This window comes from Erpetoichthys calabaricus, chromosome 2 (genome assembly GCF_900747795.2).
Source record: "Erpetoichthys calabaricus chromosome 2, fErpCal1.3, whole genome shotgun sequence".
Lineage (NCBI taxonomy): Eukaryota > Metazoa > Chordata > Cladistia > Polypteriformes > Polypteridae > Erpetoichthys > Erpetoichthys calabaricus.
Window position 1 is genome coordinate 118430812 of NC_041395.2, and position 26501 is coordinate 118457312.

Here is a 26501-nt window from a genome sequence, read left to right on the forward strand (position 1 = left end):
TTATATTTAGATTTAGTCGTATTAAAAGGTACCAATTCATATCCTGAGCATTGGCTTTTCAGACCACTACTGTGTTTGCTTAGAGACAACAATATCTGTATTTAAAACTAAAGAACAACGTGCTGCTATACTGAGATACAGCATCTCCCTCGATATTTTGCAGTATTATTAATAATCAGCCAGAATTCAATACTCACACTAACACATCAAGCAATGAAAATACCTTGGTGGAGAAAAGTTATATTTCTTCAAAATTATTAGTGAAAATATAGCAAATGCAAGAAAACAATTCTCAACTATTGGCCATCTACTGAACCCAGTTTCACCTATGGAATGGATGAGTTTTGCAACCTTTTTTGAAGAGCAAATAAATAACATAAGATCTAATATAATACAGACCATACGTTTAAGTAAATTAGAATGTCATGGGGGCTGAGCGCTCTTTTGGCCTATTTTCACCTCTCCATTCCAGCTGGAGTATTTGTTTTCATTGCCTCCCTAGTCTTCTAAACACAGCATATACTGTCATGGAACAGATTACTGAGTTGAGTCCATTTGTACTTACAGCCATTGTTCTCTCTCTTTTTTTTAAATGAAAAATGGATGTGAATAAAAGTTGAGCTGGTACATTCCTTTTACGACCGATTTCTCCAGTCACACTACACTACATGATTACTACAAAGTATCAACAAATGAACAAAAGTGTTTTCCCTGTGATGTCACGAACACCGCAAAGCACCAATGCGTGAACGACAAGTTCGGGTGGGGGGAGGGTCTCCCATGACGTATCGATTGACGACACCCTAATGATGAGCAGTTTGTATCACTCCATACCGTTAAAGCAATCTGTACCATAGGCCAAGACCCACAGAACCTCAATCGCAATGACCTGTACGCTTTGTGACAGACAGACAGCCATTTTTATAAAATGGAGTCTCCTGAGAATATTTTCAAACTGGACACCGTTCTTCCACTGTAACCATTAGACATTTGTTTCTCCTTTCTTTGACATTTATCTATTTAATACATTTACCTACGCTTCTGTATAAAAATGTACAATATAAATAAATGTAGTTATTGTTGTTGCTGTCTTGACAGATGGCCATTTTATGGCAAAATCACTGAAATTTTGTACATAAAGGGACAATTTGGCAAAAGATAAACTATTTCAGAAGCAAAAATCTTTTCAGGGAATGTTCTGGAATTGACTTTGGTTTGTCTGTGTCAGAGGATTATTTTATCCCCAAATTTGCATGCCTTTGTTTTTGATATTTAGTGCTTCGATCCCTTACAAAGTCTGACAGTTTTCTCTTCTGCACAGTTTCTCCATGTGTATCGATCACTTAATTAAGATGGAGAACATCACATCCATCATTGGAAATGTGGCCCTCAAGTGGCTAAGCCCCAAGATCTGCTGGTTCAGTTTCCATTGCTCACTTACTATATGACTATGAGCCACTAAACTGTAACTGCTCCTACTTTACAAAAATATTACCAGTTTTGCTACCAAACCGTATACAATAAGTTTTCCTTAGTTAAACTGAGCATCATGTGATAAACATTACTTAAAACATTAGTGAAAGCGAAGTACACCACCTTAGAGTAGGGTGTAGACAAAGGGGGCCTAATTTTATCCTCGCTCAAATTGCCTCATGCAATCATTTTATTTTGGTTTGGTTTTCCACCGGCCACATGATGGATGCCAGATATAAATCAGCTCATACCAGAAGCAGCTGTACCTCAATGTCACTCTAATGAGTATTGCATGTCAGTTGCTGGTTTTCTGTAATTGCAAGCAATTTTCTGAAATGCAAAAATAATTATCCATGAGGTTAGACTCAACCAAACATTGATGTGCCTGACCCAAACAAAGACGTTATCCAGTTAATGGAGCAATAGAACTTTTCAGGAAGTGCGTGGGAGGGTAGGGAGATTATCTCAAGGTAGGGAGATTATCACACCAGAAAAATTTGTAAGTCTACAAAAAGTTGATGTAAGGATATCAAAAACTTTAAGAAATCTGATTCTTAAAAATAGGAATTGACATAAGGTAAGTTGTGTTAGGATGGGATTATAAAAGATAAAAGAGAAATGGATGTCATTGGAATGTGTGTGTGTCAGGCAGCAAAGGACACTCCAACCTCACTCTCAGGGCACTAGGGCTAGGCAAAGATGGGCTAATTTGTGTTTTACTCTCAACAATGCCATAAAAGTACATGAGATCCAATTAGAAGTACGATTGGCCTTTCCTTCCTCCCTCCCTTTAAATTTTGAAATATTGCCTTTCCTTTCATCAGAGAGCACTAAAAGGAATAAAAGGTTTTCAGGAGCTGTGTTTGTGAAAAGGGAAATTTGAGCCACTGTGCACAATAATTGGGTGACTACACATTTTAAATGGCGAAGAGAGGCAGACATAAGAAGTGTTCTAAGTGTGCTGTTTTTGTAGAAGCAGGAGAATGAACATAGAAAGTATATTTGAATCTTGTGGGTTCCTTCTAGCAACAACATAAAGCCAGCACCTTGAAATTAGACAGCAGGAGATAAGAGACCACCTTTCTGAGAACCACCATTTCTCAGTTCCAAGTCTATGTCAAAATGAAGGGTGTAGATCATCAGGCCAGCAACCGGATCTGTAAAAACACCAAGAACCAAACCATAGAGACCAACTGTATCACTTTGTCTTTTGTAAGAGAGTCCTAAGAAGTGAGAAAAACTGAACATTCTACTATTGCAGACACATGCTGTTTTAGATCCTGAGAGCGATCAGGGTAAAGAATCTGACTAGAACAGGGCATTCCACCCAACAAGGTCATCCATCCTCTCCACCTAACATCTAACAACAAGTTGAGATCTGAAGGTTTCTAAAGTTTTACTGTCCACCAAACTACTTGGTAATTTAGTCCTTGCGGTGATGATTCTTTATGTGCAGAAAAACATTCTAACATTTGTACAGAATTTGTAACTAACAGGTTTTCAATCGTGTTCTCATATTCTTGTTGAATTTATTTTAAAGTCACAGCTGGAATCGACTGTGCTAATTCATTTCATAATTTCAATCACTGTGACTGTGTCACCTCTTAATCTCCATTTGTTTAAACTAAAAATGTTCTGCTCCTTCTGTCTCTTCTCATAGCTCATACCACCCTGCCCTGGAATCAGCCTAGTCACTCTTTCCTGGACTTTTTCTAGATAGATAGATAGATAGATAGATAGATAGATAGATAGATAGATAGATAGATAGATAGATAGATAGATAGATAGATAGATACTTTATTAATCCCATGGGGAAATTCACATACTCCAGCAGCAAAAAAATAAAGTCATACATGGAGATGCTGGAAAGGCTGCCACTCGCTGCGGTGCCTGAGTCAAACCTAGTGCTGTTATGTCCTTTTTTGCAAAATGGAGACCAAAACTGAACACAATATTCCAGGTGAGGCTTCACTACTGCATTGTATAACTAAAGCATAACCTCCTTTGAGCTGTACTCTACATGTCATGATATATAACCTAACATCCTATTAGCTTTCTTGATAGTTCTGTACTCTGTCTGAACATAGATAGTGATGAGTCCACTATAACTCCCAGGTCCTCCTCATAAGGGGTACTTTCAGTTTTCAGACCTCCCATTGTGTATTTAAATCTAACAATTCTTCTTCCTATGTGTAATTCCTCACACTTACTTATATTGAACTTCATCTGTCACAAACCTGCCCAAGACACCACATTTACTATGGCAGGTAAACAGTTGAGCCATCCTACCTGACAGCTAGCAATTTCCTTTTAAGATGCATCAAAACAATGTAGATGACAACACCATGGTGTGGACCACATAATCCTCTAGAAGATGCGTAAGTCAGAATAGTGTGCTCAACAATCATCATAATGGGAAGTGACTTTGCTTAATGAAAGATAATTTCAATACAACATGACTGGTAAGCTTGCTCACTCACCCTGAGAGTGTTTTGGCCTACCAGATCCTGGTCACAGACAGAAAGTGAAATTAATAAATTTACAAGAATAATTTTTTTGACAGTCTGGCACCATTATATTAGTTTATATATTAAGGCAATGGGTTCAATTTGTGTTACTATAAAAAGAAACATAAAATCCTGCCAGCAAAAAGGAGGAAATATACAAGCTGCATCCACAGGGAACAGGAAGATCCAACTAATTTAGTCGCACTAAAGGCAAAATAATGTGAAGCAGTTAGAATGTACTGAAAGACTCATACAGACATGGGAGGATGCAAGCTTCACCCAGGCACCCTGAGATTTGAACCCAGGATGCCGGGGCAGTGAGGGAGCAGTACAGGCCGATGTGCCATAGCCCACTCACCCAATATTAGTAACATATTTCAGTTTACAGCGTTAAAATGCAGATTTCTGGTTCCTATGATACATTTGGCATTACGTTTATTTAACTGAGGAATATGTTTATGAAATCAGTTCTTTAAATAGTATATTTATTTAGCTGGTGGTTTTATTGAAAGTGACTTACAATTCACAAGTGTATAGTACAACTATTTCCATATTTCTAGAAATGGAGCGCCGGCTGGATAAATGACTCACTCAAGGTCACACAGTAAGTAAGTGGTGGGAAGGAAACTGGTTTACAGTTCCAAGCCCCCGTCACTAAGCCACATTGTATTAAAAACACAATTACATAATGTTTTAATATACTGAAAGTACATATACATTTTGGTCTGTGGGATTTGCTGTTAGAAGGCTATGTTCTAATGGAATAAAAATCTATTCTACTCAAACAATATCTGCAAGAGACTATTTCACAGAGAAAATAGGTTGACTCCCATTTCTTCTTAATCAAGTAAGCAATTATATTAATTTCCAGTTTAAACATAATATTGAATTCAATTTCTAAACTGAACATTTTGCATGGATTCTTTAAAAGCACTACAAAGCTCATTTCAAAATCTCTTCACAATAAAGAGAACGTCCAAACCTATGTCCATCAATTTTAAATATTGCACATTTCTGGCGTTTCGGAGTAATGCAGGGAGATACCTAGATCTAGTGGGTCGACCCAGTAGGGGGTTAAGAGTTGCACTTTGTGGTCTGGATTTTTCTGTGAGCTCATATGCAGTTGATTCAGACACACTGGCCTGAAGGTATCTATGTGATCTCCCTGGTCTGTAGAAAAGCTGCCCTTCAGGTGAAGTTGTCCTTGCTTTCAATGGCTTCAGGCTCTGAGATGGGGGCTGACCTGACAGCTGCTCATCCTACAAAAAAAAAAAAGGAAAGAAAAAATAGTTAATGCACATGCCATTCTATCTGTCCTGTAGTTATGGCAAAATCCATTTCAACAGCTGCTACCCTTATGGATTTCAGTGTTTTACAACATGACCAAAATAATAACATTTAGGAAGTACTTCTTTTTGTCTCACATGAAGTAGCCCATAATGTGTTAAAGACCTCATGCTGGACATATTTATTGCAAATTTGTAAACTGTGAGATTTCAAAATATTATTATCACTAGTTACAATTTATTTAGAAATGTTTTATTATTATTATTATTATTCAGCAGGTCAATATATTTTTTCTCTTAGTTTAATGTACATTGTGTTTTAATGTTTAAAAATTTTGTCTAGATTATAGCTGACATTTTAGCTGTAAAAATACGCAAGCACTACTCTGATCCTGAACTCGATAGAGAATGCTACACATAAATTAGTTCAGTTGCCTTGAATGGGGATGTGGCATTTAACACTGCTGCCTCACAACTCCAAGACTTCATGCCTTGTCACTGTCTGTGCGGAGTCTGCGTGTTCTCCAAAGGTGTGTCTACGGTGTCCATTTTAGGACATCCTCTTATCACCGACAAAATACCATCCTTCCTCTGGCAAAATTCTGTTCTCTGTCTTACTTCTTTCAAAATGGCATCCATTCTTCTACAAAACTTTCATGAACCTTGTGGCAAAACTTAACACCCTCTCCTGCCTCTTTCAAAATGGCATATGACCAGCAACATAAATGCCATCTGCATCCTCCTTCCTGCCTCCGACATGTGCCAAAATCTCTCTTTTCCCTGTTACCTCAGACACAAAATGAAGAACAAAAACACAAAATGGGCACTCTGGATGGTGGGGTGGTAGCTGTCAAACATTTTTACATCATTTGGACAGCCAATCACATTCATCCCTTTTCATTTTTTTTTTTAAACTGCATGCTGCAGCTTCAGTATGACTTATGGCAGGGGTCCTCAATCCCAGTCCTGGAGGGCCGCAGTGGCTGCAGGTTTTTGTTCTAACCCGATTGCTTAATTAGAAAGAAATTCTTGCCAATAATTTGATTTCATGGCTTGTTAGTACTTTAACTCTGCCATGTCAGGAAATTCTCATATCCTGGATTTTCTTCCCCTTTCAAAGGATATCATCCAAATGATTTGAAGGCTAAAATGGATGAGTAATTCTCAGTCCTTCACTTTTTTCTCTTCACTTTTCTTCCAAGTATTTAATTAAACCCTATAGTGCATGATAAATACACACAAGTGTAAATGGTAACAAGCTAAACGGAGAAATGTTGGCCTCTTTTGTAATTTGCATGTTACTGCTAATTAGGAGCAATTAAAAACCAAGAGTACAGCTGTTTAAGACTAAAATAAGCAATAAGGGTTCAAAATCTTAATGAGCGAGACAACTAAAGTGAAGCAGAAGTGTTACTTGAGCAATAAGTGCTTCTTATTAAGCAATTGGGTTGGAGCAAAAACCTGCAGCCACTGTGGCCCTCGAGGACTGTGATTGAGGACCCCTGGTGTTTTGCTTATATAGTGTTATTTGTAACATGTATTTTTATAATCTACTTTTTGCACATCATAGATGATTTAAAATGTAAAATGATAATGTTTACTTCTTTGGTATTTAAAGCATCGTTCACTTTCCTTTTTCTATAATTTAAAAATGGAGTAGTGCATTGTGCATTTTAATGTGGTTTTGCCTTTTTTTACACTTTTAATCATTTGGAAAATCTATTCCCATGTTTCAATAAAGAAAAGACATCCCATACAAAGTTTAAAAGCAAATAAGTACTGCAAACAGATGTTGCATCTTATTTAGTATACAGTGTGCTGCAATAACGTTCATTTGTACAAGAGAATGTTAAATGAATACAATTGTAAAAGTTGATCAGTCAAGTGTTAAATGTCTAAAATAGTAGAAAAATGGGCTTACCACACTAAAATTTGAGACGTATTATGAGAAATTTGCACATTGATAATATGTGGAAAGCAGATGATAAAAAAATCATAACACAGATAACATTACATTAGAAAAATGCTATAAGGTGTTTTGAAGCTGCACTGTGCTGAAGTTAAAAAAAAAAAAACAAACATTTAAAACAAATGAACACGATTGGCTCCCTAAAATTCTAAAAATGACTGACAGCTACCACGCCCCCTTCAGAAGTACTGCTTGCGTTTTTCTCATTTCTGGGTCTGAGGAGAGAAATTTAACTGGAGATCTGAGGCAAGAAGGTGCCCATCGTTCTGTTGGATGGAGGAAGGCGAATGGGGTTTTTGTCAGATGCCATTTTGAAAGATGTAGGAGTGATGATGGAATTTTATCATAGAGAACATAAGGTTTTGTTGGAGGCTGTAAGCCATTTTGAAAGAGGTATGAGGGAGGATGGCATTTTCCCACAAGAGGATGGTGTTTTGTCAGAGGCAGGATGATGTATTCTTTATGCATGAAGTGATGAATATAAATTGGCCTAGTGTGAATAATGTACTGGTGACCTATGTTGAGGGTCTTGTGGCTAATGCTGGTGATATTGACTCTAGCTGCCCTACACCCAGCTGAGAAATAACAGGTTTCAGAAAATGGAAGGACAAATTATTTACTAAATATTTAATGAATCACAGAAAATGGCTGACACTGCTGATTTACAGCTCCAGAATACATATGTTTGACTCCTGGCCTGGGCACTGCCTGTTTGTAGTTTATTCTCCCTATTTCTGTTTTGACTTTTCTCCATTTTCTCACTTTATTATTCTAAAGTCATGCAGGTTAGAATAATGGACAATTGTAAATGGACCTAACATGACTGAATGTGCCCAGTGTTGGACTGGTTTCTCATCCAGAACTGGTTCCCACCTTGTGCCCTAAGCTCTGTGGACCAGTGACGTGTGGTGAGGTTCATGGCTGGTGACTCCTTCAGAGTCAGATTTACAAATATATGAACCCCAAAGAGTAGCTTCTTCACTATTCAACTGGCAGCATGCACATTGACTACTGGTTATGTTTCATATTTCACCAGCATTCTTTACACACACATAGACAGGTGAGGTACATATTTGGATAAGAAAGAACGTTACATTTATAGCAGCGAGAGAGAATGGAAAAAGCGCATTTGCTCTGCAACCCTGCATGCGTTCTAAATTTGCCATTGCAATTCCACAACTCATACTCATACAACACAAATTAAAGTATTGAGTGGTGTACAAAAAAAACAGATTTCAATTTTGACCTTAATTGAAAAATTTAGTTGTTTTTAAAAGCTTTTAATTATGATGCTTTAATCAGTTTTAATACAGATTGTTCAATAAAAGGATAACAAGAAAAACAAAAGAATATTTTATCCATCCATCCATTATCCAACCCGCTATATCCTAACTATAGTGTCACGGGGGTCTGTTGGAGCCAATCCCAGCCAACACAGGGCGCAAGGCAGGAAACAAACCCCAGGCAGGGTGCCAGCCCACCGCAGGGCACACAAACACCCACCCACACACTAGGGACAATCGCCAATCCACCTAACCTGTATGTCTTTGGACTGTGGGAGGAAACCGAAGCACCCGGAGGAAACCCACGCAGACATGGGGAGAACATACAAACTCCATGCAGGGAGGACCTGGCAAGCGAATCCAGGTCTCCTAACTGCGAGGCAGCAGCGCTACCCACTGGGCCACCGTGCCGCCCAGAATATTTTATTTAAGGTCAAAAATTAAGTTTTTAAATATTGGATTGTTTTTTTCTTAGTCGGATCCCATTTTTTATAAAATTGAAAACCGTTTATGGTCTTACCTTTATTTGTAAATGAAGTCCACGCGCCTATCCTTCTCCACAAAAATTTCTGTCACTCCTTATTTTCCATTCGTTTTAAAAGTCTCTCAGCCTCAATGGAGATTATCGCCAAGAAGAACAGCAGAAACAAGCACCTGTTGGGCTCACATGCACCCCCTTCAGTACCGTCTGCCTCACCCTGTGCCTTTTCACTGCGGTTTTATGTCCGATCAGCAAGACTAAATATGTCACACACATTTATTGAAGATATCAGCTAGATTGTGGAAAGTCAGGGTGTAATAAACGTGTCTGCAAACATTATATTGGCGACATACAGAGAGACAGCAACAGGCTTGTGCCAACTGCATGCATCAACCCCGTGTGTGAGGGTAGCGCAATCCGAGGTGAGGCTCAGCTTGGCTTGTCTTATCTCATCTTGTCGCTGCTACACCTTGCATTTATCTTCTATATTTTATCAGCGATTTTGACTATAATAATTGATCAAAATGATTGGAATCATACAGAAAACTAATTTTTAGCACAGACTAGTAGACACATTTATTTTATGTATCATTATTAGTTTTTTTTCTGCCTCACCTGCCTCTGCTGACCGCATGTACCCGCCAGGCACACACATTATTTCTTCTCTCTTCTTCTTGGATAAGTGAGTTAGAAAATGGACAGATGGATAGACACATCGACAAAGGAGTATTTAATTAAGACAAAGAAATCGAGTATAAGTTTATTTAATTCAGCTGGAAGCTGGTCTTACCAAGGCAAAATCTTTCTCAGCTTTCAACTAAAACAGAATCAGTAAGACAAATATTCTGTTGAATTCCACTTTTAGCTCTTGTGTGTCTGTCGTTGCTCAAGCGTCTCATGAAGCATTCATAAGGTGTTACATGTTGCTCTGACCTTTCACTTCAGCTACAAATGTGCACTGTTTAAAAGGTCTGTGTTTGGAGCAACAGTGTCCTTTCAGTCAGACTAAAAGATTATCTGTAAAATACAAAACCATGTTCTCTGTACTCCATCCCTCCATTCCTTCTATCAGTCTGCTGTTTTACTGAGTCTATCCTAACAAAAACAAGTTGTGGTATACCATGTACTAAGCAGCAGTCCCTCTACAGAGCTGAACAGTTTTAGGAATCGCTATGTCCTTGATGTCAAGATGGCTAACTCAAAATGGCCATCTAGGATATAAAAAAAAAAAGTATCTTCTTCCTTAACACTACGAAGCTGGAACTGGCAGATGATCCTCACTAGCACAGAATCATGTAAACATTTCTTTAAGACCAACTATTAGATCATCTTAAAATCCTGACAATCAACAAATTGAGGAGCATCTTACTGTAAAGCTGACTTACAATATACTTCCAAATGTGAAAAATTATTGTTTTTTTCCCCTTTAAAGACAAACAACCTTGAGTAACCATAAAAAAGTAAAACACAGCATCATGTCAACCCGAATTGCCAGTTACGTTTTAGAGAAAACTAATTCATAAACTGGCAATATAAGTCTGTTCTCATCTGTGCTGCAGTGTTGGATGTTTTAATTTCCTTTGCGGAAAATCTGTTCTTCATAAAAGTACTGTGTGGAAAAAGTTGATTCATACCATATTTACATTCTTGCTAGTACCTGGAAAAGAATCAAAAAACAAGACAGAACCAAAGAAGCAGTATTTGGAAAGCTCCCTGAGAGGCAATGGCACAAAGAGAGATTCTGTGCCTCGATGATTCCAGTGACTAATTGTAATGCACTGTCACCTTTATGTTCAGTGCTTTGGACTTGATAACTCTAAATTCTGAACTGCTTTAAATAATAAAGAAAATGAGAGCCAAAGGTGAGACCTAAAATTCACAGCAGCAGCAGCTTGGTCTAGTGGAGGGACAGCTTCAGAAAACACAAATTACTACTTGTTAAAAATTAAACTTAATGTGAGAGAATACTTCACATGGAAAGAAATAACACCTGTAAATATATTTCCTTTATTGTTCAGGTTAATATGCACATACATCAAAAATGTTGAATCAGAATCTTAGATTTAAGTGAAAACATTCTCAATAACATTCTCAATAACTCACAGAAAATGGTGAATAATGCATTTTGCTCACTATCATAGTAGTTTCAAATAAAGTTTTCATAAGCAATAGTGCATCATAGGATTTAAGAAGCATTTTGTGAGTAAAGAATACAAGACTGGCAGCATCTACAGTAAATGTGAATTTGCCAGTTTTCCTGAGTATATTTTTAGCAGATATGGCAGGGTTAGGTATGTGAAAAAATGAGTGGTGGTTTCTTCCTATAATTCTACGCTGGACGTTATGGTTTTACCAGCCTCATTGACGGAAGTAGGATAAGTCTACAAAACTATTATAGTCATCTGTGGAATGAAGGAACAATTCAGGACCAGCAAGTTGTGCAAGTGAAGTGTTGCAATATTTTAGGTTAGCAAGCAATTCAAACATCCAATCAGAGAAACACACAAGAGAATCCTATTGTTAAATCTCAAAGCTCAAGACACTGCCTAACAGGCAGGACAGTGCAAAGATGTGCTCAGGGATTGGTGAAGGGTCAGAAATACTAGACAGGAGTCAGAGACTAGATAGACCAAAACTAAAATGGACAAACCAGAAGACAAAGACAAGAAAGAAATCAAAACTCCTAATACAGGCTTGCCTTGTTTAACCTGACTATCATTACAAAGCCAGTGTTTTAAATAAAATGATCCCAAAACCTGGATGCCAGGGTATGCTCACCACCATCTTTTATAGGGGCAGTGCAAAACTTTACAGGTAACTTTACAGGTCACATATTATATATATGTGTGAATATATGTGTGAATATATACATATATTTGTGAATTTCCCCTTGGGATTAATAAAGTATCTATCTATCTATCTATCTATCTATCTATCTATCTATCTATCTATCTATCTATCTATCTATCTATCTATCTATCTATCTATCTATCTATCTATCTATCTATCTATCTATCTATCTATCTATCTATCTATTATCTGACTAGTAAGGGGGTTGTTTCTATAAATTATATATTGGTGCCTATTCATTCACCAAAAGCAACATATGCAAAAATAGGAAAAACTGAGATTCACTAGAGTGTAACTACTAACTATCTCCATATCAGGTCATAGTCTCAAAGAACACAAGCCATTAATATGGGGGAAATGTTTTAAAAGCCCCAGGTATTCATTATTGCTGGGCAGGCCAGGGGACTACAATTCCAACAAACACCTTCTGGTGTCCAAAATATTGTAGTTTACTGCTGCTGCCATGTCTCGCCCGAGAGAACAATTACCACATTACCTTCTGGTAATTATTTCACTTCACAGTTCTAACCACTAATGACTGTTCTGATAACTTTCCAGACAGATTTGGCATCCTGTCCACAGAAAGGTCCTGACAACCTCCAAGTTAGGATACCAAACACCTTGCAGTTTGTTCTACTTATTAGCTGTCCTTTACAAAACTCATAGTTGTCTGCCACCAATGAATTCCACAGTGAACAGAACAATGAGACAACAATATCACACAACTTGAAATCAACACCTCCTTCTTAACTAGTTAATAGACATCAATACATCAACAAGAAAAAAAAATAGTTTTCCTAGATCTCCAAGTGTGTAAAGCATTCATTTCCATAAAATAGTGTAGAAGACAGTGACTTATCCTTAACATTTTCAATGAGAAACTTTTGCATTTTTGCTGTAAATGATAGACAAAGAGCTGATAACTTCTATAACATTCAGGTCATATTCCTGGCTAACACAGCCAGGTTGCTTGTCCCAGGGTCTTAACTATTGCAACTGTTGATAAGGATTAGCCCAACATAAACACAAGAATCTGCACTCACAAATTACTGAAAAAATAGGCAGCGTTACAGACATGAAAACAAGTCCGCTGATGAAATCAATTCAAGCATCCATTTAAGACTGTGAGTTGGAAAGAAACTTGAATGTTGTCTCTCAATCTGTCCATACTACAAGAAGTATATTTGGTGAAGTTCAGTCCATAAGTTTTCATCATTGACTCCACAGTGGCAGACCAATGATTGTGTAGGCCCATTTTATTCTAAGAATAGAGAGATGAAGCTTCTCTTAGAACGCAATATGATTCAAATGGAAAATACCATTTCATTTTATCGTTTAGTAAGTCTACAATGCATTAACACAATATATACTGAGTTCATATACTGGTGACACTACAGGACCTACATGGATCTTTTGTCTGCTACAAACTCTTGCTAGATGGGTGTTGTAAACATGTTCTTTCTAATGTATGTTTTGACTCCAGGATGTACGCTCTTCCATACAGCTTTTGAGGGGTTCTTATTCTCCTTTACAATATTCATAGATGCCGGCTCTAGATAATGCAATTTTAAAGGCTCAGGCATAACTTTGTGATACATACATGGAGGAATAGAATAGATCTTCAGATTTTTTGACGTGTGTAATAATGTGTTCATCAATGTGCATGGATAATGACTGGGTGCAATAGATTGTTCATTAAGTTTTACAGGTATGGCAGGAATGCAAAGAAACTAAACCAGTGTATCGTAGCTCATAGGAATGAGTTTTGACGTGCTCATTGAGGCCTTGATGAAGTGTTCAGTTAATCAAGGCATCTAAATTGTCTTTGGGTTTTTAAGAAAGATGTGGATAGCAGAATAAGAACATTTATAAATCATAGCTTTTGAAATGTATACCTTCCCATCACTTATATCTGTTATGGCTTGCTTTTTGTCACCTTGGGTAAAGGTGTCAGTTGGTCACACTTTAGTTTACTTATCCATTATAAAGCTACAGAAGCATAAAAACAACGATACAGACTCACAGGACCAATAACAGAGCTAAACAATCAATCAATATGTATATTGTGCAGGGACTTCAAAATTAATGTAACAAGTACAACATTGTACATCAGGAGGAAGCATTGAATTGTCTAATAGCAGTAGGTGGAAAAGACCCCCTGAGGCGCTACTTTGCACACTGTGGTGGAATGAGCCTGTGGCTAAAAGTGTCTCCAAGTGAGCACCTCCTTGAGGGGGTGGAGGGGATTTTTTATGATGGCATCCAATTTTGCCACCACCCTCTTTTCCATAACAGCTTCCACTGTGTCCAGGGTTCACCCTGTGATGGAGCAGGCTTTCCTGATGTGCAGTGTGGGTTGATTTTAGATTACTGCATTTCACCAAAGTGTTTCTGTGATCACAGGACCACATGCCAGCATACTCAGGATTTCTTTAGGGTGCTACAGCAGTGCTATCCCATTTTTCAGTGGGCAGTAACTGAGATTAGAGACCAGACTAGCTATTCATTTTGTAACCAAATCTAGTAAATTTAGTCAATAAACAAATGGGAAGACTAAGGATCATGACTTCTATAATTTTAGATTCTACTGACCCTAATTAATTGTTAAGGTTAAAGGCGAAAGCTCCAATTTCCTTGTCAGAGTTAGCTTTGATATTTAACAGAAGAAAAGCAGGAAAAAAAATGCAAAGACAATTTGGTGTCATCATCAATTCATGCCTCTCTGAAACAGAAAATTACAAATCAGTAATGAAGAAGTTATTGAAGATCACAAGCACATTTCATAACCGGGAGTTTCTCGTATTATTCATCATTCAATATGGTGTCTTTATTGTAAATTGTGTTACATATATCCATCCATTATCCAACCCGCTATATCCTAACTACAGGGTCACGGGGGTCTGCTGGAGCCAATCCCAGCCAACACAGGGCGCAAGGCAGGAAACAAACCCTGGGCAGGGCGCCAGCCCACCACAGGACACACACACCAAGCACACACTAGGGACAATTTAGGATCTCCAATGCACCTAACCTGCATGTCTTTGGACTGTGGGAGGAAACTGGAGCACCTGGAGGAAACCCACGCAGGCATGGGGAGAACATGCCAACTCCGTGCAGGGAGGACCTGGGAAGCAAACCCGGGTCTCCTAACTGAGAGGCAGCAGCGCTACCCACTGCGCCACCGTGCCACCCTAATTGTGCTACATAGCGATTCACAAAAAAACAAAGTCAAATACAAGGATGGATGCCAGAGACATCAAAGAACCTGACTTAAACTACTGTCAGCTAAATTCTAAGTCAGTAAGGGCCATGTTCCAGGTATTATGCTCTGCTCTTTCCCACCGTAAAAAGGGCGATGTAAGGCTGTTATTTATTGACTTTGGCTCAGCCTTTAACAATTGTCCCCACCAGACTAGCAACAAAGTTACAGAATCTAGGACTCAGCTCCACCCTACGCACATGGATCCTGAGCTTTTTGTCTGCCAGACCCCAAGTAGTTCTGGATAGTAGTCCAGCTCCATTACCCTGAACATCTGCAACCCCGTGGTGTGTTCTTATTTCCTTGCTGTGTTCACCATACTCATATGACTGTGTGGCCAGGTACAACTCAAATGCCATTGCAAAAGTTACTAATGACACAGCCTTAATGTGTATATGTGCTATACAATTACAATTACTTGGGTATTTTTAATCTGCACCTTTTAAAATTTAATATTCATTTCATTGCAATGTAAAGGCAGCTTACTTGAGCTGCAGTTGTGGAAGGCCTTATCAGCAACAACAATGAGAAGCCCTATCTAGACAAAGTGGCTGACCTGTCACTGTGTTGTCAAGAAAACAGTCTGTCCATCAGCGTCTATAAAACAAAAGAGCTCATAGTGGATTTCAGCAGGGCTGAACGAGACACAAAGAACTGAGCACATACTTCTATTAACGGTGGTGCGGTGGTGAAGGCTGAGAGTTTCGGATATCTGGGAATCAACATCAAGAGTGACTTAACATGGTCCACACACACACACAGACATTCTAGTTAGAAGGACAAGGCTGCACCTTTATCATCTCAGAAAACTGAAGAAATTCAGAGAATCAAAGATAGTCCTGAAATCCTTCTACAACATGGCTGTTAAAAGCATACTGCAGGATGCACCACTGTCTGATATGGAAATGGCTCAAAAAATAACCATACAGTGATGCAGAGAGTTGTGTATTCGGCTGAGCACATCGTGAGGATATCAGTACCATCCCTATAAGATCTACTGTATATCCAAAAAGGTAGCCAGGATCATGAAGGACTCCCCTCACCCCTTTTACAGCCAGTTTAAGTGGCTAAGAACTGGCAGGCGATTGCGTCACCTCAAATCAAGAACAGAAAGATGATAAAAACAGCAAACGGTTATTATAACAGGCATTCCTCAAAATGGTAAAAATAGTCAATCTATTATTTGTATTAACCTTTTTTATTATTTAATAATTATTTAACAATTTTTTTATGAATATATGTGTTTAATAATTACAATTACTCTAGTATCTGTGCCTCTTAAATTTTAATTTAATTAATTAATTTAATTTATTTAATTTTAATGGATATTTTTTAATTTTATTGCACAGTGCAAGCTACTGAGAGTGAATGTGTGAATTTCCCATTGGGATTAATAAAGTATCTATCTATCTATCTATCTATCTATCTATCTATCTATCTATCTATCTATCTATCTATCTATCTATCTATCTATCTATCTATCTATCTATCTACTCATTCAGCTGCATTTTACTGTATACTGTGTGTGTGTGTATGTGACAAATAAAATCTAAATGTCTAATCTTTATATCTCAAAGGCAGACTAAGAGTTTCATGAAGCCATCATGTAAAAACCCTGTCCTCTGAGAAACAAGGACACAAGCGCTCAAAAGCTGAGTGCCATACATTTGATTTGCTGGATGCAAAGTTTCACTGTCCTAATTCCATAAAGAATTTTAAGATAAATCAAAATCTACAAAAATATTATGTGGCTTTATTTTTTTGGCCAGAGAAAGAAATTGGACAAGGACTGAGGCCAACACCTGGAAATATTCATAGGCAGCAGAGAATCTGTGTAGCTGGCCAATCCTGAAGACGTTCAGGCTACACTGACTGTTGACGGTGAAGTGGCCCTGTGTGATTGAGTCAGGATGAATGCAGGAGTGCGTCCAGAGATGGACTGAAGTTCCATCCAAGATTACTTCCTGCCTTCCTGTTCCAACAGTCGCTGGCTCTGCACAGCTCTGAACAAGATGCAAGGATAAGGAAAAAAGAGTTTAAACAAGAAAAAGATATTAAATTGTATTTGGAGGTGTTTCCCTTCTGTGTATTGAGTCGTTTTATCCATCTTACCCTTTTCTGTTTGAGACTGGATGTCAAGAACACCTGTTTTTCCAGTACAGTACTGTGAAGTGAATATGATGCAATTATTAAAATAACAGTGGCATCTGTAATGATAATAGCAATAGCAGTTGTAATGAAAATGATTATGATGAAAAATAATAATACATTTATAAAAAAAAAACAGATGCAAAAATATGCAGCAAAGGACTGATGTTCTATGATTACTTCTGGCCTTAAACCTTTTCTTTTGAGATTAACTGTCACTCCAGATATAGGTGCTGTGGAAAGGGGAAATCAAGAAGACGGACTGATTGATGATAGCAAACTAAATACTTTCAATACCAGCTTCTGCTTGGTAAACAGAGCCTGTTCCAACACCAGATATCACAAGCAGAAGCCGTCTCTGCAGTCGACGTCAGTCAACGCATGCTAAGTCACAGCCTTATGCCAGGCCACTTAAGAGATGTCAGTCAGTCAGGCGTCATGCCCTTAGACTGCGTTTTTGTAAGGAGCACACGCCAACACAAGAGAATGTGGAGAATACACAGAGAAGAAAGTATCCAATCACAGCGTGGCCACTGTCTTCTACTGCCACTAATATTCTTCATCAAATTGTTTAAAGCATATTGTTGTTTATTTATTATCCATTTTTGCTTACTTTGTAGTTCTAAGCTTATTACAATGACATAGATCTTTACGAGAATTTGTTAACTGCCTCAGTAGATAATTAAGCTCCAGTCTATTACTCAGAATTGATTGCTGCCACTTCTGTTACTATATTGCATTATTATTATTATTATTATTGAGATGATGATTATCTGGAAGGACGAATAATAAGAAAATGCAGATACAAAGATATCTGTGCATTGTTACTGTGCTCAAGGGAAGCACTGAAAGTCCACAAAAAGAAATGTTGAGGCACCAACCCGGTCATCCACATTTAATCAATGAAAATAATAAACAAAAACATGCGCTCGATGATGCTAGAAATGAACAGAAAACGGTTTCCTCAAGTTTGTGAAATCTCTCTTGGTTGCCTGTTTAGGCTCTGGGCTAGGAGCCCTGTTCTGCAGTGCACTCTGGTATTGAGTGCTACCTCCCTCCATTGACCGCAGGATATATAGCTGGGAAAATGGAATGGGCGGAGTCAAATGCCCTCATTGTGCATCTTCTCAGCACTTTGGAGGGAACAGGAGAAGATATGGTTAGTGGCAGTGCCCCCTCTCAACCCAGACCCCCTCAACCCAGATGACATAGCTCATATTTAAGTACTTTATTTATGAGAAAATATTAAGTGATATTTTCCTTTATTATGATAATTTCATAACAAAATGTTTATTTCATTACAATGGAATTTTTATTGTCACTTGTATATGGGATAAAATGATAGCTATAGTTTATAAACAGCATTTGATAAAGTGCTTGTTTTGGGTTTACAGGGCGAATATGCAATTTTAACAAAAAAACGACTTACATATCTCTGGATGCTCAAATGGTAGACTGATCAGTACGGTCTTTCTGTGGTGAATGTCTTTATTTCAATCGACTTTCAAGTGCAAACGGTGAAGATGAAAAGATAATGATAGAAAGGACCCAGTATCTGTATCCAAAATGTGTGCAACCATGTTTGAACAACTACTAGCGCCTTGAGCATAGGAAAGGCACTATATAAATAAATGTATTATTATTTTACTTCTTCCTAGAACAATGTTTTGAGAAACATTTACTTCACAATTAAATGAGTGTTACTCTGGAACTTGACCAAAAGGGAAAAAAAGGGAAAGAAACTGGCAACCATTCACTCCAAAAGGAGCAACACATTTCATATCCTCCAACCCTAACACATTACCATCTCTTTGAACCACAAAATATATATAATTATGTTTTTTTAATTTACTGACCAATTGCTTAAATTAAGCTTTTGTATGGAACTTCCAGTTATTTTCTACAGGTGGACTCCCATTATAATGAAATTTATATTTAATAAGAATATTTCATTATAATGGAAATTTTGAATATGGGGAAAATACATATACTATTGTGACTGGGGATTGCCGACGATTCGCCATCTCTAATGGCAGCAGTGCAATGGCAGCTCCATAACATGGATAAATCAATTGGTTGTCCTCTGCAGTATCAGGCTTAATGCAAAATGTGCTTGTTACGATGCTTAGAATATTTTAACACCAGGCTTTCACCTGCTGTTCCTCACACTCTCCTGGGGCCTCATGTATAAACGGTGCGTATGCACAGAAATGTTGCGTACGAATGTTTCCACGCTCAAATCGCGATGTATAAAACCTAAACTTGGCGTAAAGCCATGCACATTTCCACGGTAACTCATACCTTGGCGTACGCAATTTCTCTGCTCGGTTTTGCAGAAGGGCGGCACCCAGCGTCAAAGCAGTGCTACTGTTCCTGTGTGATCACCCTTTCTTTCTTAGCTCCACATTCCTGACGCGGCTTTATAAATACACTGAAATTAACTGCATATTGTTTATTAGTGTAATGCATCTGAGCGTAATTAACCTGTAGCAATATAATGGTCCAGGGAATAGCCATAGTATTCCAAATACCATAACTGCTTTAGCGTTGTAACTCTCACTGCATCTTCTTCTTCTTTCAGCTGCTCCCGTTAAGGGTTGCCACAGCAGATCATCTTTTTCCATATTACTCTCACTGCACCACTCGGAGTATTTATATCACTGTATCTGAGTGGGGAATCACAGCAGCAGCTGATCGGAAAGAGAATTATCGGTATACAGTTTCAAGTCCACACTACCTCAACCACAGCAAAAAGCGTCAAAGCCTTTCCTGTACGGACCTCGCGTTTCAGAAACAGTTTCATCCCAAGAACTATAAACGCACTCAATCAGTCCATCAAGTGCTCCTTGTAGAACTGTTTGTACTTATAAGTACAATTACCTCACTGTAAACTTACACTACAGTTATAATATTGCACAACCTGCGCTACTTTATAAAGCGCGTATGATGACAATATCATTTTTAAGATGAAATGCAGCAAAATATGTTGCTTATAGTATACAGATAAAACTTAACTTCATTTAAATAATCTGCATTGTTAATAATTAAACATGTGAGGACATGGTGCCGCAGCGTATAGCTAGTTCACGGATAGCTCCTGCCTTGCGCTGTATTATTGCTGGTGCTGACGTGACACTGGAAGGATAGACGGATAGAATAATTAAACATGTACTACGAAGATATTTCAATGTTCCTTAAAAGTTTTGAAGAATCGGCGTTCTAAGCTTACAGATGGCTTAACGTCTATTACAGAGCTGATTGTGTGGCGATTGGGTATTTGGAGAAAGAAAAGTACGTTTGAAAGAGACAGTATTTCTGTAATAAATTATTTCATCGAAGGTCGCACATGGCGCAGCAAGCCTCTTGCGTGAGATATGAACAATCACTGTGCCACTGTGTTCCCATGTTTAATAACATGCTTTCATTGCTATCATCATGAAAATGATATCACGTATACATCTCAGTATTTTAATTATTCAGAGAGCTGTAATATCTCGAATGTAATGGATTCTGTGTCCTGTCGGAGAAAGAGAAAGAACGGAAGCACGTAGTGATTCACACACATAGAGCACATAGAAGATCAAATACAGAATAAAGCATTTAACGTGCTACTTGAGAAACTAGTAAAATAAACGACTTTAAGATGAAGTTTATGATGTTCTACTTTAATGGCAAAATAAACTACGTGATTAAAGTGGAAATTTTGATATTAAAGTTGACATTTCGTGCTTTTTTCCCACTGTGTGCCTATTTTTTTTGTCTGTACCCTAATAAGCTTTCATATGACACTCAGACGGTGGGCTACGACTCGCCTTTTCACGGCGACTTTGATATGTGATGTCTTTTTTATTTCGGGCACTGTGCGACTTTGTGAACTTGATCTTTCGAGTTTCTCCGACACTCTGTCACTCGATCAACTTCCTTTTGTTGATTATACCACTGTTTAAACCAACAAATAGTAGGTTTTTCCTTTGCCTCCACTTGGTATTCGCTGAAATTCTTATATTTTCCCCCGTGCTTTTCCCATTGTCTTTTCACAGAAGGCTATTTATATCGATTTGAATATTCAAAGAGGCGAAATTCTGGGAGGAGTTGGGGCGGGACAGAAGGCGCGTGCACATGCGTTACTTTTCACGCTGATCGGGATTTATGTAGTGGAAGAACGTGAAATTTTGCGTGCGCACATATTCCTGCATCTGGATTATTCTGTGCGTACGCACAATCCCGCTTTTATGCTTACGCCATGTTATAGTGTGAGTTCTACGCACGGCGTTATACATGAGGCCCCTGGTCTGCCACAGTGGTGATTCTGAGACATTGGTGTTCTTCTAATCTGAAGATGGGAGCTAAAGCAAGACAATTGCCCCTGTGTCACAGCTCCTATCTTGTGTGTTTGCGTGCTGAAGTAACAGCTCCTATTTTGAATGAAGTCTTGAGTATGTACCTGCCTTCTCTATAAAGTAATAAAGTACCTGCATTTTCCTTAGAAAACTGGACTCGCTTCCTGTCTCTCATACAACTCTGAAACCCAAGTTTGACAATATCTCTATAAACATTTACAGATGTAACTTTTACAATTACATTGTACTGTTATAGTGACAATAAAGGTGTTTTATTCTTTTCTATTCTTACAAAAGGTGATTCTTAAACTGCAAAAAATGACTGCCCGAGACCCAAAATTTCTCAAAAGACTGTCACTTTCTTTTGACCTAACAAGAAAGAGACAGCCTGTGACAGGGTTCTCGAGACTTGGTGAAAAGTGTAGGTGCGGCATTAAATATTTTTTGCATTGAATTATTATCTTTGGTGGCCATTTTTGGTAAAAAAAACATCTGCTATACAAAAATGTACATTAAAATCTGTTTAACATGATCTGGTGTGAACGTTTGTCCGGGCCCACAAAAAGTATTCGTTATTCTGAAAATTTTGTTACTTTGGTATTTGCTATAACAGGATTTTTTGACTCAGCCTAGGGAGTCGTTCATCCACATTTCCTTTTGCAACACAAAACAATCATCCTCTTTCTCTTGCAACCTTAATTGCAATAGCATGGGGACATGTTATCTGCCTGCTCCACAGCCTTCTTAACACCACACAGGGTACTTACTACCTAGTTGTCTAGTGAACTGACATTTACATTGTTTGTTGAGTCCACCATTTATATTGGCAAAACATGTAGACAGCCTAAGTGAATCTATCATCAAGTCCATTGAAGCACAAATTGATTCTTTTTAATAATAATAATAATTCATTACATTTATATAGCGCTTTTCTCAGTACTCAAAGCGCTATCCACACAGGGAGGAACCGAACCCACAATCTTCCACAGTCTCCTTACTGCAAAGCAGCAGCACTACCACTGCGCCACTTTTTTTTTATCCCAAAGTCACATGAATGTTTCCATTTATGTTCTCTCACAAAGATTTACAGAGGTTCCTTAAAACAAAAGGACATTCTGAATCTTGTTTAATCCCATTCCAGATCTGTAGCAAGGCAGGTTGGACAGGGTGCCAGTCCACACAGCACCCACTCACAAACCCACACTAAAGCAGGGGCAATTTGCAATCACTCGTCATCTAACATCTTGTCTTCATTCTATAGTTATGTATTTCTAAAATACAAAGTTACATTTAACGTCTCATTTTCAAATATGGATGGACGATGGGAGTACCAGAAAGATTTGGGGAGAATGAGCAAACTTCTCATGGTCAACAACAGGGCAATGGACAAAAAACCAGAACATTTGATTTGAGGTGCAGGAGCAGTAACTATTGTGCCACCCTAAAAAAACATTTACAGCAAAAATATTTTTTACACCTGTCACTAACTTCTCCACATTGCTGAGTGACTGAAAAGTCTTTCATTTAACCTTAAAATTGTCAGAATGGCTCCTTTTCAAGCTCACTAATATGTTCTACATTTTTCAACTTCATTTTTTGACATTATTTCCTTCCATTTCTTCACACTACTCTCAGATCAATATCTTTACTTCCTAACTTCACTCCATTAATAAGCCTTTTTAATGGTTAAAAAATCTTTTATTTTTAAGTATGACATTATATAAGTAACTGTTGTCTGATTTCCTTTAGAAAATACATGTTGATACAACACTAATCCTTAAATGGAGAAAAGTAAAGATACTGTTGAAATTAAATCAAAAGTTCTGTTTTCCACTATGCACTCAAGCAAGCGACAGACGGAAGATAAAAGATAAAAAGATAAAAATGAGACAAGCGTACTGAAGTCCCCCATAATTTCTGAGGACTTCTGCAATTCATAGAATAACACAATTTATTCTGTAAACTGTAAACTACTCATTTTGAGTTCATTGTCTTAATACATATGGAGTGCAGTATAACTATACAGTGATCTGAAAACGTAGATCTTCTTAAATTTGTACAGCTTTATATATCAGGACATAACCAACAACCATTGAATTCTCAACAAGATGCTCAACTTCATCCTGCAAGCAACACATAACAGATTTTATTTTGTCGTTGCTTATTCAACAGAAAACAAATTTAACATGCATAAATCTGTCACAAAACTTACATTTTTGTTTCTTTTCATTGAAATAGACTGTTACAATGCTACAAGTCGACAGAGGAGAAAGACATGTGTGGTACAAAGTAGTCACAGAGTAACGTAACTGTAATGGAAATTTGCTGAAAGTAACACCCTATGGCAGACTAACTGGACATATTTCTTGGCCATGTTTCTACACTTAAGGAAATACTGAAATCATTAAATGTCACACTGAGCTATTGATCAGGAATATCATCTCTGCATCTTCTGTTGGAACTATAGAAGCTGTGCATACAAGCAATCTGCTTTTTTACTTCTGATGGCAGAACAAGAGATGACTCTATTTGATCTTCTGCAAAGAATGTTGTATACTGGCCAGCCCAGATGTACAGCTGGCACAATAAAGCTTCATTATTATGTGTATGCCAAGAGGCATGGCAAGGACCAATGTATAATTCAGGTTAAGTTAAGTGAAGACTAACATGAAAATGTTAAATTTACAAGAATGTAATTGCAGTGGTGAACTGCCCAGGCCTGCAAAACCTTTAATCAAATATTTTTAAATGTGCTAAATCACTACATACTTTTAGAATTATTTTTTTAATATTGCAAACATCATTATGGTTTAAATTTTGTGGTTTAGTTTGCTTTTTAGACATATCTTGAAGTCAGTGGAGAAAAAAAGTCCAGTAAAGGTTTACACAAAGTCTGGCCAAAGCTCGCCCATCTATCAATCAACGTGTTTATATTCCATTTCACCACTGGCCTTGAACTTATTTCAGCAGGCCATTGTTTTGAATCATTTGCTGCTATACTGTATGTAGCGGCTGACATTTTACCCTGCGCTGCTTGCACTGTTTCAACAACACCCAGGAAGTAAGCAGCATATGTTTGAGAAGTGATTATCGGATTTCTTTGTGTTTCTGTGCTCCCTTCCTGCTTTTACTGAGGAAAACATAGATTTGTTCATAAGGACAAAATACCTGATGTTGTTTGTAAAAGCTGCTAGAGTTTGCTTTCCCCATGTGTATAGGTGACAGCATGACAAATCTTAAATCTTCTCTGAATTTTCGTCATCCCATTTGATTAGAGTAGAATGTCCCCAGCTTGCCTGTAAACCCTTAGAGGTTAGTTTTCTCCGGCTTCCTTACTTGCAGGAGTTTTTGTTGGCCCATTCACAATAAGATATTTTTCTAATGTTCTTTTCATTTGTTATCCAATAGACATCCTTTGTTATCCTCTCCTCTCTTGCCCTTTAAGCAAAGCATCCATCCATTTTACAGATTTGCTTATTCTGAGCAGGGTCACAGGGAAGCTGGAGTCTATCTCAGCAAGCATCGGGCACAAGGCAGGTACAGTCTCTGGATGGGGCGCCACTACATCACGGGGTGAACACGCGGACACACGCCAGGGACAATTTAGCAACAGCAATTCCTAACTAAAGCATATGTTGTCAATTCAGATACTTATAACCATTAGAGACTTACAAACTGCCTCAGTTCAATTGCAATTTAATTTACATTCAAGATTCTTCCAACTTCAGTTTTTTTTATAACTGTATTTTTTTCTTTTACTCTTTGTAAAGCCCTTTGAGCAACATTTGCATGAAAATGTGCAAATAAAAAAAAAAGATGTTGGAACACACTGTAGTAGAAACACTCAGGCATCTTCACCAATCATTTAAAATCAGTTCTTCAAGAACAAGGGGACATAGTTGGAAACTTGCTCAGGGTAAATCTTGACCAAACTTTAGGAAGTTTTTCTTTACACAGAGAACCACAGACACTTGGAATAAGCTACCAATTAGTGTGGTAGACAGTAGGACATTAGGGACATTCAAAACATTACTTGATGTTATTTTGGGGGTTTAAGTAGATAGGACTGGCGAGCTTTGTTGGCCCATTCTCAATAAGATATTTTTCTAATGTTCTTTTCATTTGTTATCCAATAGACATCCTGCCTGAACCAGTGCCAGTGCTAGTTTATTTTGTGCCACCAAGCTTATTAGTGCGCCCACTGATTGTTTCCTAGCTAACCCGTGTGGCTGGGCTTTTGCTCCCATTATGATCTGCACCCTGGGCGATTGCCTATTTCGCCTTAATGGTGGCGCCGACCCTATTGAAAAAGTCAATAAGTGCATACCAGAAGAGTTTTAGAATTGTGAGGGACACTAGCAATAACTTTTTGGCAAAAGTTTAACATTTTAAAATGTTTGTTGTCATGTTATAGATTGGCTTCATTGCCTTCCTAAAATTATTTGTTAAAAATTTCAGTTTGTCAGGCTAAGGAAAGCCTTTTCAAATTTATACTTGCTTGCTATACTACAATAATGTTTTTTGATCCAGCAGTTTTCCGTTACTACACCATTATTTATTTCCATATGTACACCAGGACTACTTAGCCATAATACAGACTACTTATCAGAACCCCAAAACTTTCAGCACCTTAACAGTGGACATTACACATCCCAATTTGGAGTGCACACATTAAACAGAGTGAGCAGTATCTGTAAAAACCATAGTTTGTGTCCAAAGGTAGATAAAATACAGAGTAAGGATAAAAGTAAGGTGGAAAGTATTTAGAACTGGCCTGTCTCCATAAATATAAAATGTTCAATCGTTTTTAAATAGGTTGAATGAACTTTACCATGTCATAGCGAGTCACGGGAAGTTCACGTACTGTGGCATTTGTTTATTGTGGAGAACCCACCTGAACGTTTA

At 37.8% G+C, this 26501-nt stretch overlaps 1 protein-coding gene across 1 annotated transcript in view; it reads right to left on the reverse strand.

Moving 5' to 3' along the window:
* LOC114645332 (uncharacterized) overlaps positions 1 to 26501 on the reverse strand; it is a 434664-nt gene that overhangs the window by 92132 nt on the left and 316031 nt on the right. Inside the window, exon 5 of the mRNA XM_051923325.1 lies at positions 5025 to 5239. Coding sequence (XP_051779285.1) covers positions 5025 to 5239 — 215 coding nt within the window. The remainder of the gene's footprint in view (positions 1 to 5024; positions 5240 to 26501) is intronic.